General features: G+C 41.3%; 1 protein-coding gene across 10 annotated transcripts in view; it reads left to right on the forward strand.

Moving 5' to 3' along the window:
- The window catches only part of PDE8A (phosphodiesterase 8A), a 169,185-nt gene that overhangs the window by 131,509 nt on the left and 20,304 nt on the right, over positions 1 to 17,372 (forward strand). For all 10 annotated transcript variants that reach the window (XM_063347222.1, XM_063347223.1, XM_063347218.1 and 7 more), the window contains exons 9-19: positions 2,707 to 2,795; positions 4,080 to 4,131; positions 4,232 to 4,274; positions 5,148 to 5,225; positions 6,470 to 6,540; positions 7,179 to 7,343; positions 9,983 to 10,031; positions 10,293 to 10,428; positions 13,145 to 13,343; positions 16,007 to 16,224; positions 17,086 to 17,218. In XM_063347222.1, coding sequence (XP_063203292.1) covers positions 2,707 to 2,795; positions 4,080 to 4,131; positions 4,232 to 4,274; positions 5,148 to 5,225; positions 6,470 to 6,540; positions 7,179 to 7,343; positions 9,983 to 10,031; positions 10,293 to 10,428; positions 13,145 to 13,343; positions 16,007 to 16,224; positions 17,086 to 17,218 — 1,233 coding nt within the window. The remainder of the gene's footprint in view (positions 1 to 2,706; positions 2,796 to 4,079; positions 4,132 to 4,231; positions 4,275 to 5,147; positions 5,226 to 6,469; positions 6,541 to 7,178; positions 7,344 to 9,982; positions 10,032 to 10,292; positions 10,429 to 13,144; positions 13,344 to 16,006; positions 16,225 to 17,085; positions 17,219 to 17,372) is intronic.

Below are 17,372 nucleotides of genomic sequence, written 5' to 3' on the forward strand. Positions count from 1 at the left end.
GTGCAAGAAGCCCCAGTCGAAAAGGAACGCTGAATCGGGGGATTGCTTACCCTGCCCGTGTGAGTGCTCCGGGGGTAGATGCATGCCATGGCTGCCTTAATGAAGTTTGAAAGCTCAGCGTTGATTCACTCTGCAAAGGGTGAAACCCTTTTATTTTTTACTGTGTATGGTTTTTACTCTGCATTCGATCCCAGCACGCCAGGCCGTGCAGAAGTGACTGGTCCCGGTACTTGTGTGGCTGTAATGGAGACGTAGCGATGAGCTTGACTGACAGCACGGCTCCTGGAGTAGCTCTTCTCCATTGGATTGCTGACAGAGGCTCTGTGAGGGAGCATATGGTGTGCTTAAAATATGTTTAAGTAACATCCCTGGGAGAACTTTACCTACCAGCAGGAGTTTGGCTTGGACCTCCTATTTCTCAGAATTCTGCTGACCTTTTCCCTCGCACATTTCCTGCCACAGCTTCACAGCTTTTAGAAATTCACAAGTTGAAAAATCAATCTGTTGACTAAGAACACATTAGTGAATAACCTGTCTTGAAAAGAATGCGCTTTCAATGCGAGAATTATCCAATCTGTACCTTATGACTTCACCTCTTTGTGCATATTCCGGGTTTATTACCTGGGTTAGAGATCGATTACTCATCTCTGCCTCATCCTGGTTGTCAGGAAACTATTGATATGCATACTTTTTAATTATGAGAGCATTGAATTTTGTGATGTTTGCTTTATCCTCATTTGTATTCCTCATGCAGCTCACAGGAGAAGATATTATGCTCACTTCCCAATTTGTTATGCACAGTTCTTTTCTCCAACAGATCCTTGGAAAAGCCTTTTCATACTTTTTTTTCCGCACAGCCTGTCACCGTGCAGCTCTCTGCGGGCTGGAGTCTTTATTTGCTGGCTCCGTCAACATAAATGCAAAACTGTTCTCGCTGTACCTGTGCTGTGGCCTGCTTGACTGCGAGATCTGTCAGTCTAACCTAAATAAATATGTATCGTGTGCCTCAGGAAGGTATTTTCACATACGTTTGTAAGATCACATCTGAAGTCTGTTGAACTCAGCTGAAAGACAGCAGTTGGCATGGGTAGTTTGTATGAAGTGAATATGCGATATGGAATCAATTATTTATTAATTGCTTGGTATTTATTAGATGCCCAGCTCAAAATGTGCATCTATTAAAAAAGACCACCAACAAGTATTTTAGGGATGGAAGTGTGTAGGCAAGATTGTAAATCTTGTCAGCTGCCAGGTCACAAAAGACCGGCTCTGTTGGAGGTTACTCTATGCTGCTGCCAGAAACAAAACAAGGAGACCCAGGGTTCCCAAATTTTGCTTTCCCTCAGTTTTCCTCAATAGCCCTGTGAGGGGGCAACTCTAGTCCAGGCACTGCGCGCAAGGGAAGACCCGGGGAGGTCCGTCAGTGTTGTGGTGTATGTCTTTGCTGTGGTATTTGTAGCAGCGTGGTGAGGGGATCGGGAGGGAGCAACAATTAACGGGGCCGATGCCCCGGCATCTACGGGAGTTGCATTCAGCCGCGTCGGCACAGAGCTTCTTGGCACGGCCATGGGCTCCACTGCAGGGAGGGTGTTAGACCACGGTGGGGTCTTCTGGTTTTAAAATCTCTAAATAGCAAAAGAGATCGATTGTTTTAACAGTATTTCGTTGAAAAGCATGTCTTAAACAAGGGAGAAGGGACGTTTCCTGGGTCTCATTGAAAGAGAGAACGAGGCTCTACACTAGAAAGAAATATCTCATTTCCAGAGGAAAAAAAAGACTTCTCACTGCAAAATGAAAAATTCCTTTCCACTTTTTTTTTTTCCCTTTTGTGAATTTTAACAAAAAACAATGATACTGGCAATCTGATTCAAAAATTGTCTACTTAAATGTCTTAAATGTGATCCTGAAACCAGAGTGCTTTTAGAGGGGAGGTAGCAGATGGGAAGCAGAATCCAGTAGCTATTCTACTAGGCTCTCTTTTGCTTTAAAAAAGCCAGAATAAATCTCTGCCACTTTTTGAGACTGGACTGACACTGTGGAAAACAAATGTACTAGGATATCAAAGTGCTTTTAGTCACAGATATATTTAATGTTAACCAGCGATAGGACTTCCCAACTCGGCGGGAGAGATGGTGCAGTCCAGAAGTGAAGGTGGACAGGTCGGCATAGTGGTTTCTCACTGACTTTCCTGTCCTGGGAGGAGTCAGCGCAGTCAGGGAGAAAGGCAGGTCAGCGTAGCCGTCCCAGCCGTGCGGTGCGTGGCCCTGGGGCAGAACAGGGGGGTGTCTCCCACTCTTAGAGCCTGCAGGTGCTCCTGGAGCCTCTGGGGGACTCTTGCTCCAGGCAGGGACTGGTCCGAGCTCTTGCTCTTGCGGGGGCCTTTGCCAGGCCTCCCCCCTGCGGCCCCCAACACCATTGGGGTAGGATAGGGAAGAAGATATGTGGTTCTGATTCCCACCACACCTGAGGTTCGGCTCTTTGCCGTCAGGGCACTCGCAGGCCGCCTTTCTGGAAGTTCTTTGTGCGTTGGCAGCAACACAGTGACCTACAGGCTAGTTACAGGGGAGAAATTTGAGGGTAAGTGCAGTTTAACCAGTCCTGACTGGTTTTGTATTGTAAGACAGCTTTCAGTGAAAGAAAGGTATGGAGCTACAGCTTCTCTTCCTGTTTTATCTGAACTTCCTTCCACTTGAATTCCTTTTTCAGGAATGGCAAGGAATGTACTATGCGAAAAAGAAAAATGGAGATAACATACAACAAAATGTGAAGATACTACCTGTCGTTGGACAGGGAGGGTAAGTATGAGAGCTAAAGCCATGATTTAGGTCTGAATCAAGGCTCAGTTTAGAGTTCAGCTGCTTTCAGCACACATTGGATTATCCTGTTACTGAGCATAAAGGAAACTTAGCAAGGAAGGGAGCCTCAGACCTCTGCATTTAATTCCTTGGGGCAAAATCGACTTTACATGTTGTATGCAGGGCAAGTGAAATTCTCCCAATTCTGCCCAAAAAGGGGTCAAAGATACAAATGTGCTCACTTGTGACTCTTACTCTTCTAATACTCCCTGACGTGGAAGTGCACCCTCCTCCTCTCTTTCTGTGCGTTGTGTTGGGAGCACCAGGACCTACGTCCTGTTCCACTGTGCACCGCTACCATGTCCCTCAGTGCTCACCTACTCACGGCTGTTGCCATGAGTTGTTCTGTGACGAGGTCACTGTGTGCTTTGATCCTGGTCAAAATTTAAGCATGTCTTGATTTTTATGCAACTCCCACTTGGTCCCCAAATAGAGCATTTGGAGCACACAGGTAAACGTTAGTTATTGGTACCTTTATGATGAGTCCTTCTGTACTATATTGGGAAAGAAAGTGGATCAGATTGCATGCAGTAGTAGTTTCAAAGCCCTCTAAGGCAACATGAACATTAATTAAAAGCATGGCACATTATCTTCCAGACTTGGCTGAGACAATCATTTAGAAAGTTGTGTCTTCGTGAAGGAAAGGCCAAATGCAGCTTCTTCATGCAGTTACTTCCTAAAAACAAGTGGTCTGGGTTGATTTCATGTTTGGAAGTATTTCACGTTCTCTAGTCTCCATCAATAGAGTGAAAACATATTTTTGGTTTAAGATGCCAAATCTGTAAGACCAATATGTACTACATACATTGCTGCTCGTGGAATAACCTAAGCCCATTTGAAGCTGGCTTAGAAAGTTCCCTGGTAGTCAAGGGTGTAGTTTTCAGTTTGATTGCTCTGTCCCTAAATCCTATAAAAAGTTTTGATTGTTGGACGGCAGTGTTGCATGTTTTGCATTTATATCATACCTGAAACATCCTACAGTAGCCCAGAAGCAGCTGGGGCTGGGGCAGAGAAAAGAGGAGGAGACAGTCTTTGCGAAAGATGCTTCTATTTTATATTCCCCATCACGTGCAGAACTGTGGGGTTTTTCCGTTCCTAGTTGAGCCTTCCTGCCAGAACAGGATTTGTCCTGTATTAATCTGTTGCTCTTACCGATTTTGTGTATCAGCACTGAATTTGAGCTGAGGTTTGGATGGGAATTAACACACTGTTTTTTGCCTACAGAAAGATTAGACACTATGTGTCAATTAGTAGACTGTGCAATGACAACAATAAGGTAAGTGAAAATAGTGCTATGCTTGCTTTAGTTTGAGCCCTAAATATTACAAAATAATGGGAAAATTCTGACTAAGTGGATTTCTCATACTGATTTGTAGGCGGAGAAGACATGTGAACGTGTCCAGGCTGAATCTCAGACAGGTATGACACATCTCTCCTTCTGTACCTGGGGAAAGAATAAAGCCCCCTGTTAGTGATCTGCCTGAAAACCGCAGTTGCACAGGACAATCTGGACAGCCTCATTTGTTATAGAAGTGACACAAAGCAGCCCACCCTTGAAAAGGCAGAAATAGGGCCCCAAGTTGGTATTGTGGTATTGCTGGATTCAGTGTCACATTTCAATTGCAGGGAATGGATCCCTGAGTCAAAATTAGAAATAAAAAGGATGCCGTCTAGTCGTCGTGTTGCTGTGGCTGGTCTATAGCTAGTAGCCTGTATGTTTGCATTGCTTTTAGCTGTATTGTGGGGCATTTGCATGTGGGTGGAAATGAGGATGACCAACACTACCATTCACCCTCATCCCACATATCAGCACTTCAATGAAGACATCCTTGGCATCCGTGCTGCAGGTACTTGTTAATTGTAGCCTTGGTAGCACAGGTTGTGTCTGCTGGAGCCCGTAAGGGACCTAGGACACAATGCCCAGTTTGCCAGCGTGTGTTCTACTTTAATCCACCGGTTCTTTGTGGCAGTTGCTCCTTGAGTGAACCCATGATTGTGGCAGAAGTTGTATATTCACAACTACAATTGTGCCACTGTGTCAAGAGAGGAACTTTTAACACACTGTTAGATCCCTTCTGCAAAAACAGTCAGGCATGTTCTGCCAGAGAGCATGGCTGGGGTCATGACAGTGTAATTGGGTGAGAATTTAAAAAGGAACTTTCCTTGGCTCTTATCTGCTGAAGCTTTGCAGTGAATGTCACTCAGCTGCTCTCAGGCTTTCTCTGAGTTTCAGTTATTTTAACGTACATTTTAGGCACAGCTTAATGTCATACAATATCATTTTCTCCACAGATATTCAGACTTGCAGACACAAAGACAGGAGGAAAGGATCGCTAGATGTCAGATCCACAACATCACGAGGGAGTGATGGTATGTAAAATAAGTAGATTTTCCTGATTTCTATATATATTCAGATTTTTATGTGCACATACAAATACACATAAGTATGTATGTGTATAAATACACATACACAAATAAAGTATCAAGTCATCAATTAATGAACAACTTTACATTTATCAAATAGCCCCATTTTCTTCTCTTGAACTTTGAGGCTTGTTTTTGAACCAGTGGAGAATGGAAGGCTATCGTCTACCGTTCTGCATGGAAGACCTCATGAGATTGAACACAGATACTTTCAAGTACAAATGGCAAACTCTAAACCTAACAAATTATTACATTTCTTACCTCTTCTCTTGATAACAATATGAAGATAATTTTCTTACTAATTTTGTTTTCTTTTCACTGTGCTGTATTTTGCTCCATTAGATCATCCCAAACTTGATAGATGAGTCACATATTCAAAACTTCTGCTCATACTTAAGTGATTTTGTTAAAGCATACATCATTATAGTCTAGGCAGCATACACTAGTGAAACACGGAAGTAGATCTGTGGCAGTGAGAATACAATCATACTCCAGTGCAGCAAAAATAGGATTGATTCTTGCTCTTAAGAGCTGCTCAGCACAAAGAGTAACAGAGATGTGTCGGCATTTTATAGGTAGCACAACATAACTATCCAGAAAAAATCCCATCTTATCCTTTTCTCTACAGAACCAAAATTGCTAACTGATATAAAACATTTGTTTTGCAATTTCCAGTGAATAATTGGCCAGAACCTCTGCTGTTTTAATTTGGCATAGCTATCTTCACTTCAGAGGAGCTTCACTGATTTACCTCAGCTTGAAAGCTGACTCACTATGACTTGTCATGTTGCATCAGGCAGCAAAAGTAGATCTATCCTGTAATAACCTAAGTGCAATAGTTACCCAACTGTTCCTGCCAGTTTAGACACACGTAATTCTGTATAGTCTTTTTAACTGGGTTTTTAATTGAATATTTTACTTAGTTAAACTAAAAAACCAAAGCTATGATTTTGCCGGGTTATTACAGCTACTTATCTCTAATCAGGGATATCAGTGGTTCAGCAAGCATCTCTTTGCACCTGTGTGTCCCCAGCATAACCAGCATGTGTATGCCCTCTGCAATAGATTGCCTCTGAAGGGCACAGCAGGGTAAGCAGTTCAGAAAATGAAGCAAGATTTCTTGGCTGGATCCTCCTGTCATGCCTTGTCGCTGAAATCAGGATACAACTTCTGCTTTGTTTTCCACACAGGCAGCTCACAAAGGCGGCACTCTTCTATGGCCAGGATACATTCCATGACGATTGAAGCACCCATCACCAAGGTAATGCGCACTGTCGCTGGCTGTTGTCAGTTGTGCTGTAACTCCACTGGAATATTGGGGCACAGGGATCCCGTACAGCATCCAGACTGAGGAGCAAGGCAGCGCTGGTCTCTGGTACGACTTCCCCATTCCACCTGCTCGCTGGTGGAGCTCCAAAAAGCCAAATGCTCTGAACAAAGTTCTCCCAAGCCTGCTTAGTAGAGTCCCCTCCATGTGGTCAGCCATTGCATGACCCTTTTTAAGGACTTTTGCCTATGTAAAGGGGGGACTAGAGTTCCTCCTTCTTACTTACATTGCAAATTGCCTTCTGAAACCATTCAAGAATTTGGCAAAAAACAGCTCTTTAATAAATTGAGAGAGGCAAGTGGGAGAAGGTTATATTAAATCCATTCAGAGACATTTTGAGGTTGTGCCTTGAACGGGAAAGTCATTAATAAGCCTGCTGTCTTTAAGGCCACAGTCTTGTTCCCAGAGTCAGTAGCAGACATCAGCGTTTTATTAACATCCTTTCCATTTTGATTCTCCCCTATGGGGATTAAAGATGTAGATCTTGTTTATTTGCTATGAGTTTTCCATAATAATTGATGAGTGTCTCTGTTCTTTCTTAAATCACTTCCAAATTCCTAATCCTAAACTAGGTAATAAACATCATCAATGCTGCACAAGAAAGCAGTCCCATGCCCGTTGCAGAAGCTTTAGACCGGGTTTTGGAGATTTTAAGAACCACTGAATTGTACTCTCCACAACTGGGGACAAAAGATGAGGATCCACATACAAGTGACCTCGTTGGAGGGTTAATGACAGTAAGTACATGCTGCCACAAACAGCTGTTGATTAACGTTCCACTGCCTGATTTTCCCAGTTACTCAGTCTTTATCATGTGCTTTATCTGGCATGTGCTTTACCTCTACAATGCCAAATTTTCAGGAAAAACTGCACACCTCTTTTGGTGTATTCCCCCTGGCGCCCCCTCCTCCCCCCATTAATAATGTAGCTCTGAAAATGGGAAGAAAATTGACCAGTCCTTTTGAAGCATTAGTTTTGCTAGAAATGGAAAGGAAAAACAGTTCTTTTTTCAATGTGGCTCATTTTAGAAAGGTATAGATGGGAGAGGAAGAAATTAACATAGGTAGATGTTTGTATTTCTTAATTAGGATTAGCATGGCATGTTTTTGGGACTTTTCAGTGTATAGACTGTGTTTTCAAGAGACTGCAAAATATGTATTTTTGTTGCTATTTCTTGATTATATTTGTACCCGTAGAGACTCATATAAAGATCACAGTGCTTTGAGCTGAAAAACACGAATGTTCACATATTAAAGCACAATCGTGCCTCCACAGAACTCGTAATTTAAATAAATAAGGCAAGAGAAAGACTGAAGAAGCATCTATTATGTTGTTATGTTATGAAAGGAGGAACGGGGGCACTGGAAAAAGAAGCGTTGTACCCAAAGTTGAACAAAGGGCACGTAGCAAAGCAAGAATTGAACCCAATCATAACTAGATGAACTTGGATGAACGTTACCTGTGCCTTAAGGATATGTGTTCCCGTTAGTCTGTAGGTTGCATTGAAAAGGCTACCTCGGGACAAAAATAGGCAGCATGTTGGATGCAAAATGGCTCAGAAGATGTGAGCTTCTCAGAGATGTCTCTGGGCTATTATCATTTCATGCCGTAACTATCAAGGTGCCTTTGCAGTATCCATCAGAATGTTTAAACAGTTTACATATATTTTTGCCTTTTAGAATACCACAGCAAATATCTAATCAGGAGAAACATACGAGAGACTTCAAGAATTCCAGGAGACCTGAACAGTTCATATAGGGTTGAATTTACTAGCTCAGTAGACAAAATATATTGTGAATTTAACTATAAAAATATAGGAAGAATATCAATACATATAATCATCAGATTCTCAAAGTTAATCTTTTCTCCTGCTGAATACAGGTAGTCCCTAAACTCAACTGTTTTCTCCTTTTTGTGGAGGTTTTTGTTGATTTTTGTTGATTCTTACGTACATCTGTATTCTGACTGTATTCAGTCTATGGTCCGGGAACATGTAGGTAACAACATTGCAAAACACAAAGTCCTTACTAAAAATAAAACTACAGGCTATTTTATGGAGCAATAGTAAAGCTGAGAAAATCCATTTCAGAGCATGGGGGTGTATGTTATATTATGAGTTCTAAAATTATCTGGGAGAAGCATTTTTCCAGCAAAGGGTCTGTTGAAAATAGAATCATATTATTCCATTTCATGTTCAGAAGTTATGTCTGAGTAGGGGAACAAGTAGCAGGTTATTGGATTTGAACTCTCAAGCAGAATTTATGATGGGAAGGGCATTTGGAGTTCAAAGATGGATTTGCCAGATACAATTACACCTGCTATTTCAACTCTTAAAAAACTAATCTTTGATGCTAAACAATACACAGCATCTGGTGTCCTAAATATTTGTGTCATAACAGTGCTACGGAAGAGTCTCTGAGCCAGTTATGTTGCACTCCCTTTCCTTTTAAATCACACAATTCCAGACTAATTTACCTACAAATGTGAAAATAAAAATGAGATGTAACAATTCTTTGAAGTGCAGACGTTGCATGTTCAGATATAGCACCCACGTTTACTTCTGCTATACTTTGGGTGCATAACGTGGTTAGTAAGGTGCATTCAGAAAGATATCTTTTTTTTTAATAACTGTTTTTTACATCATGGGTGAAACGTTAATGTGCAGTAACTAACAGCTGTATGCATCAAAAGAGCAAGCAGGATTTCGGCCACAGCATTTGGAATTATGAGCTGAAAAGTAAATATTAAATATATCATTCTGTTAGTTTTAATCTGTCATCTCAGTTTGCACATCTAGGCATCGTGCCAGAATTAAGCCTAGGAGGCCCTGAGGTGGAGAATAAACAAGCATACGTTCTTCTTGATAGAAGGGAAGCCTCAGAGTCATTTGTTGCTCTGCAATCCCAGCAACAAATCATGAGATTCTCGTGCTGCTGAGGTGACCCGATCTGCCAATACCAGGGGCAGGAGAGCAGAAGCATGTCTCCGTCCATCCCCTCCCACCACCCACCTTTGCTTGTTGGTGGGAAGTACATGGACATACCGTGTCTGGTTTGCAGCACAGATCCAGAACCTGTGCCTGTCTTCCAGACAGAGGTGGTGTAATTCCAGACCTCCATCTGCACCTGAGAAATTTGAGTTTGTACCTATCTGAATGTATATTGCGTCCCATATCGTGCAGTTTCTCATCCATTATGAACTATATGTAAACCAGGCAAAGCTTAACAGTACACACAAATAAGGGAGAGGCAGCTTTGATGACGGTGACAGGTTGCGGTCAGGCTTCTCTAAAGTCATTGTGCTACTATTTGATGTCATCATCTTACAGACTGTTTGTACAGTACCCTGCATTTAACTCTCAACTTTTATTGAACAGGATGGTTTACGAAGATTATCAGGGAATGAATACATATTGTCAGCAAAACGTAAGTTTTACTTTGGCGGTTACTGAGATATTAAAACATGTTAAGAAATTTAAGAAACAGAGGAAATGTGATCAGATGTTCTTTTTTATAAGCATTGTTTGATTTTGTTTTGTTGTTATTTATAAGTATTGCTCTGCAACATTACTGAGCTTTATAGAAATGAGAGTGGCCAGGCGTTACTACAGAAAAGAAAACATGTACGTTGAGTAAAAGTGTATCTCAGGGTTATTAATAGTGATCTGCAAATATATTTCTCAACAGAAACTCATCAGGTCGCTGGCAGTTTGATCTCTCCGATCTCCCTCAATGACATACCCCCACGGATAACACAGGCAATGGAAAATGAAGAACACTGGGATTTTGATATCTTTGAACTTGAGGCTGCCACCCATAAAAGGTCAGTAAACTCAAGAGCTCATATATTGAAGTAACTGAAAAGTGACTTAAATGTCATCCTGTAATCTGCTCTTTAATCTCTCTACCTGTGCTTTTAAAATGGAATTACTTTTATTTTCAAAGTGAAATGTTTGAAATTTTCTCATTGTCATTTCTAGTTGTGTATGAACCCATTAAATATCTTCTGTTTCATCATGCACTATTTCCTGCAGATTCCCAGTGGATGTAAGTGAAGATTATATATCTTCGATATGGTATAATAACAAAACAGCATCATTTTAAAAGCCTTCCTTTTCTGATCTCAATAATAGAAAAGTTCTACAAATCAAATTGTTGTTCTGTGGGGATTCAAATTCAAATTATGGGCAACTACACACAGAGTCAACATGCTGGTCTTAATTTGATCAGTTGATACAGATCATGTTTTATTTTCTCTCCATGTAGTTGGTTATTTTTATTCCTAACAGTTCAAATACAGCTTTTCAGCTGAACTCCCGTTGCCTTTCTCTGGGATTAGAGGAAGGTCTTTATTCTAAAATCTCGGCAGGCTACATTTTATGTATAAGATTAACTGAAGAATATTTACTGATAAAAAGTAGGGCATACCAATTTCCATCACAGAAGTTTTCAAAAGCAGTTCTGATAGACTGTACTTCATTAGTAGCAAATGCTCCCACTAAGACTGTAAATTGATCTTTCTGTTTAAATCCTTGCTGTTATTTCCTGATGCCTGTCAAAAGTTCTCCTTTGGGTCTAGTTTCATGTATCGTGCTTTGTCTTAGCTTAAAGCTTCTATGAGACACTAATTTGGAGGCTAGATCCTGCAATGAATTGACTGGCTTAAGCCCTCATCAAGATCCCAGATATGTAAGAGCTTTGAAAGGTATTGAAAAACAATGTCCAAGAAAGATGTCAGGCACTTAGTTAACGTACATGCACTTCGTTTTCAGACCATGGTTTTAAGAGCCAAAAGAAAAGTGGAAAAAATCAGGTTTTTAGTCTTCTTTAAAGTGATTTTATTGTAAGTGAAGGAATTTGCATCCAGTTACTTCAGGGTTTTTTTGCTTTGCTACATTTCTATTTCTAATGAAGTGCTATAGATACAGTAATTAAAAAAAAAACAAACGGTCAAAATGTAGTCAGTCTGTGTGATTTACAACATTTAATACACAAATTGCAGTAACTTAAGAATTAATTATCCCAGCCAACACGCATGAGATCACCAGATAGCCAACACGCATGAGATCACCAGATTCGTTTCTCTGTTCTCACTGATTTGGAGAGACCACAGAGGGGCAAAGGAGGTATTTTGTTGCCTGTCTGCTTATTGAAGGTATTATAATTATGATTCCTTCCTGCTGCGTTTAAATAAAGGCAATTCATTTATTAAGAGAATTAAACTGACCTTCAGTGAATCACAGCTATGAATATGTTATTAGTATTGTCTTTAAGTCCAAGCAGACGTACAGTAGTAAAGCCAAGGTAATTCGTTAAATCTAAGCTTTAGGTCATTACAGTTCCCTGACACAGAAACCTGGAGAGACCTTTGCCTGACAGTGCTACCTGGAGGGGATTTAACTTGAGTATATTATGATTCTCATATATGACAGTATTGTTGAGGGTTTTTTGACAAAAGTTGTACATCCAACTCTAAATGACCTTAGCAGCTCTAAAGGACCTCAGCTCACCCATCAGGTGCAGCTAGAAGTCACAGTCCTTGGTGCATCTGGAATCAAGCAGCAAACTGAGATGCCAACATAAGGATTTAAGATCTATTTTTAAGAATCCACACTTGAAAATATTTACCACTATACCTGTTCTTTGTAAGCAAAAAATGTACTGGACAAGCAAACAGCGGTATTAACTGGATTAGAAAAAAGGCTAGTGGACTAAAACTTGATTTTTTTTTTCATTTGGTCTATTAAACTTTTTGCACTTTCACAGGTTTCAGATTAGAAATATTCTGTACTGCTGTTCTGATCTTCATTCAGCTGTCTGTCATCTGGGTTTAAATTGTGCGGTTTGACCTGGGAGAAGCAAGAGTACTGGAACACAATGATGCTGGTTATTTTTGGAGACAGGTCTCCAACCGGGTTAGCCTGAAAGTTCATCTGGCCCTTATGGTCTTCTAGAAATGGCGTACTCTGTCCCGGTCCTTTGCTTCCAGAATACCTCCATCTCTCATCTCTATTGCACACAAAGTCAGTGAGCAATGGAAGCCTGCAAGGGTGGGCGTAAAAGAAATGGAGCAGATCTAGAATGCAGAAAGAATAATGATTGCAGCATTTCATAGTATAGATATACTTAATCTAAACTGTAAACAAGCTAGTTTAGGACCCTCTGGCAGCAGCAAGATTACCTCCCTCCTCTCATGCACAGGTTAGTACTTGCTAATTTATCTCATTTTGACTGCAGCCTGCATTGACCCAACATAGACTCCCCAAGCCCCCAAATACCGCTACGTGTAGTGCAGCAGCACTACAGAGCCTTTTCAGTGTTCCTGGAAGTGTCAGGAACTGGTGTGATTCTGAGCGTGTGCCTGTGATGGGTAGGCAGAACATTTCCACAGGTCTGGGCTGTAATTCGGTTACAAGTCCTTTATACCTAATCTGACACGCCATTGGTTAAAAGTGCTGTATAGATTCATATTATTTGTGCTATGTAATATTCTTTCAACCTCATTTGTTTTAAAACTTTGTGTTTGATTTTCTCCACAGGCCTTTGGTTTATCTGGGTCTCAAAATATTTGCTCGCTTTGGAATCTGTGAATTCTTAAACTGTTCAGAATCAACTCTGAGGTCGTGGTTACAAGTTATTGAAGCTAACTACCACTCCTCCAACTCCTACCATAACTCTACTCATTCAGCAGATGTACTACATGCCACTGCTTATTTCTTGTCTAAAGAAAGAGTAAAGGTGAGTCCACATTTATAAGAGAGTGTAGGTGGGAAGTACAGGTGTGATCAAAGGAAGATCTCTCAAAAAAAGCTGCCAAGAGCCAAACGTCTACCTAGTGACAACCAGTTTAGTAACTCTGAAGTCAAAGAGCTCGTCTGCTTTACATGAGTTCTAGGAGCTCTCTCATAGTGTATATGGAAGGAGGGATACTAATATTACAGGAATCGAGCTATTCTTGGGGGGAGAATAAGAAAACCGCCTTTTAAAACAAAACTTCTTCATATAGTTAAACTTTCTCAGATAGGTGAGCTGACGACAATTATTTTTGTGATGGTACATTCCAAATAGAGATTTCATGTAATAAATCACCATCTCTTATGCCTTGTGACGATAATTTTGCAGAAGACTCCCAGGACAATATAGGCCATAAAGTAGGTTTAGTGCTTCCAAAGCTCTGTCACCCACTGGACGAGAAGCCCTGAGGCTTAGAGAGAGTGCACTGGAGGAGAGTATTGAAAAAGATTGCTTGTCGAAGTTCCTTGTATCATAACACCCACTGGCATATTAGAGCCACTGACAACCAGAATAAATCAGAGCAACCTTTATTCTCACATGCCTAGAGGGGCGACCGGAGAAGGGGAATTAAAACAGTGCTTACATGCGTATGCAGTGGAGCGGCAGTACATATTTCTGAGCTGCATTTTTGTATAGAAAATTGAATTGGCCTGCCTAAGGATAGTGCTAGTGATGGGCACCTGGCTGAGACATTTGTGACTGTAAACAAGCGTCTGACAGCTCATTAAAACTGTAGTAAGTCCCTTAACCTGGAGCTGCAGCTCATTAGCGTGCTCTCCAGAGGCTGACTTACACATACTGTGTGCCAAGTGGGAACAGAACTTTGCTGGATATTTTCAGCCCCTGATTTGCCAGAGGTTTAGCTGGTCTTCCCAAGAATATCTATGAAAAACAGACAAGATCTGGACTCATTTCAATGCCACAGAAGCATGATTGCCGCCTCCTTTTCCAGAATGTTATTTCCATTCCTCTGTACACATAGAAAGAGAAAAAAAATGTTGCAGGAGCAGAATCAGAGTTCAAAATTCTCTCTTTATCTTTTCAAAGTTACAACCCAGCTGCTTTTGTGTTGTCCAGAGTTCGAATTAATCTAAAAACAGAGGGACAGATTCTGCCACTCAGATTCGCACTGGGAAGATTTTTTTCGGTAAATTGAACTCGATTCTTGCCTGGGAAAATTTTCTGGCTCCCAAACTGAAGCAGTGTTCTCAGAATCACTTCCACTTCTGTGCCACAGGAGTTAAGATGACAAAGTTAGAATCCTTGACCTGAAGTCAGGGGTAAAGGCGCTGTAAATGCCTGCGAAGTTTGTTGTGTCAGCCTCAGGAAATAAGCGTGAGATACACTGCTGTGGTCCTACAGGTCAAGTATTCTCCAGTTTCTGGCCACTTCCCACCTGCACAGGTCTTTCTCAGCCAGGCTGAGCACCAGTCAGTGTGTCCCTCTGAGGAGAGCTTGTTCTAAAAATCTCTCTCTCCTAACTTCATACCTCAAAAATAGAATCCCATGAGCAGCAGCTGAAAGAAAGAAGGAAGAAGCTAACACACAGCAGGTAGTATTTCAGACAATGCTAACTGTGAGCCTAGAGTAGAAAAATTCTTTACCTTTTGTTGTTGTCCACAAGACCTTCTTGACAGTCCTCAACGAATAATATCCTAGCTCCATCAAAGTTAAGTCACTGCATTAATTTCAGGAGGTGTAAAGTAGGGTGGGGATTGTCTTTTCACCTACCAGGTTTAACCATTCTGAATTCTCTGAGGTCTCTTTGATTTTATTAAAATATTTAACATAATTGTTTGTATCTGTGGTCCTTCACAAAAAGCCCAGCATAAACACAGCATAAAGGCTAGTTTCCAAATGTATATTTCTGAGATGCTTGGTTCTTTTTCTCCTTTATGCTATTAATACAGTGTTAAAACCTTAAAACGCAAATGGTTTTGTATTTCATTATAGAGTAGATATAATTAGATGTAAAGCAATGGCCGATATAAGTAGACATAAAGCATGGAGTGCAGCACGCTGAGAGAATCAGAATCTGATACAGAAAGTGTAGAACAGTGTCGTGTAATTTCTCCATGGATGTAAACCATCAAGTATTCTTCATAGAATTCGTATTAGCTGTAGCCTCAGGACACTGTTATATTATGGAAAACATTCCTTACAATTTGTAAACTTTGCCAGCATGTAAGTGGAATGTGACTAGGACACATTAAGTTTCCAAAAGAAATTAAGAGGTCTGGTGGAAATAGAACAATTTTTAGCAGTATCGGCCTTTTTTGCAAGCCAAATACCCTACCTGCAAGTGAAGGTGGTTTCTGTGTTGTTAGAAAACACAAACTAATTTATTACTTTGCATTTGTTTAATTTGATGTGTTTTGTCAAAGGTGTGGCTAAGGCAAAATTCAAGAGGCATGAAATGGCTAAAAAAGTCATGCAGTGTTCATTGAAGCTTATAATGAATTTTCCATTGCTCTGTCTAGAACATCTGACCCTTATTGATCTGCAGAGTTCTGGCTTTTATTCCTCAGCAACTTGGCTTAGTCTTATGGATAGAGTAGGGTTTCTAATGAATCTGCCAGGAAAACTAAGCATCCTTCTATTTTCAGCAAACTTTGGATCCGATTGACGAGGTTGCCGCACTCATTGCTGCCACAGTCCATGACGTGGATCACCCAGGAAGAACAAATTCTTTCCTGTGCAATGCTGGCAGTGAGCTAGCGATTCTCTACAATGACACGGCAGTGCTGGAGAGCCATCATGCTGCCCTGGCTTTCCAGCTCACCACCCGGGATGACAAATGCAATATATTTAAAAACATGGAGAGGTAAGCTTAGAACCCAGGGCCCTTGTCTGCCCACTGACATCTCTCACTTTCTTCTGTGTAACGTAGGATAATGCAAACAAGCATCCTAGAGGAAGGCAGTGCCTTATGGATAACTGTAGCCGTTGTGGAAGTTTGCTTCTAAACGGTAGAGTGCTTCTGCCTGTCCTGCACAGACTTGGGACTAATCCCATGGTTTCAGTTCCTCCTGCGGATAAAAAGGCAGACCCTATCTAAGGAACTTAGTGTAAATCCTAATGTTAGCATGTCCAGAATAATAATGTTGTATCATCGGATGCAGAGGACAAGCTATGGCTGAGTGGGTAGATGTTTGCTGGGTAGAACAAGGATAGAAAGAGTCACAGAGCATCAGTCAAAAATTAAATGCCTCGTTGCAGTGGGAAGGACAGTGAAAGAACTGTTGGTGTTCCTACAGCCCTAGAAAGGCATTTAGGGTAGGGACATGACCATTGCCTTTAGCCCTCTCAAGATACAGCAGAAAAGTATTGCTGAAAACTTGGCTGGAGTATGAGCCGCTGCTGAGCGTATGAGCAAAAAGCCTTGGGAACACGGTGGTGTGGCATGTCCTGGCAGTCCTCCTGAGTAGCCGGTGCCTCTGCTTCTCACCAGCTTGTGCACTGTTTCTCCTAGAGATCCAGTCATGCCTCTAGCACATATGTCTCTGCACACCAAAGGGTACTTCATGCAGCATAGACGCAGCTGTCCAAGCCTTTATTACTGTTCTTTCTTCCCCTAGCACCTCTCTCCAACGGAAATGGTCTGTAGCATTTTTGTTAGACGTGTTTTAGCAAGCAGCCCTTTGTGAACTAGCCAGCATTCTTAATTGTTTCCTTCTTTAAACAGGAATGAGTATCGAACCCTTCGCCAAGCCATTATTGACATGGTCTTAGCAACAGAAATGACAAAGCACTTTGAGCATGTCAACAAGTTTGTCAACAGCATTAATAAACCCTTGGCAGCGCTAGAAGAAAATGGGGTAAGCAACACTGCAAGTCCTCCTTAAAATGACTAGGCAGGGACTGGGAAGCCTTGGCAGTAGGAAATCCCCACATGGTGTTCTGAGAAAGTTCATCAGAAATGTGGAGAAAGAGAGACTAGAAATGTGTCTTTCACTTCTGGGTTTGAATGCC

This window comes from Chroicocephalus ridibundus, chromosome 9 (assembly GCF_963924245.1).
Source record: "Chroicocephalus ridibundus chromosome 9, bChrRid1.1, whole genome shotgun sequence".
Lineage (NCBI taxonomy): Eukaryota > Metazoa > Chordata > Aves > Charadriiformes > Laridae > Chroicocephalus > Chroicocephalus ridibundus.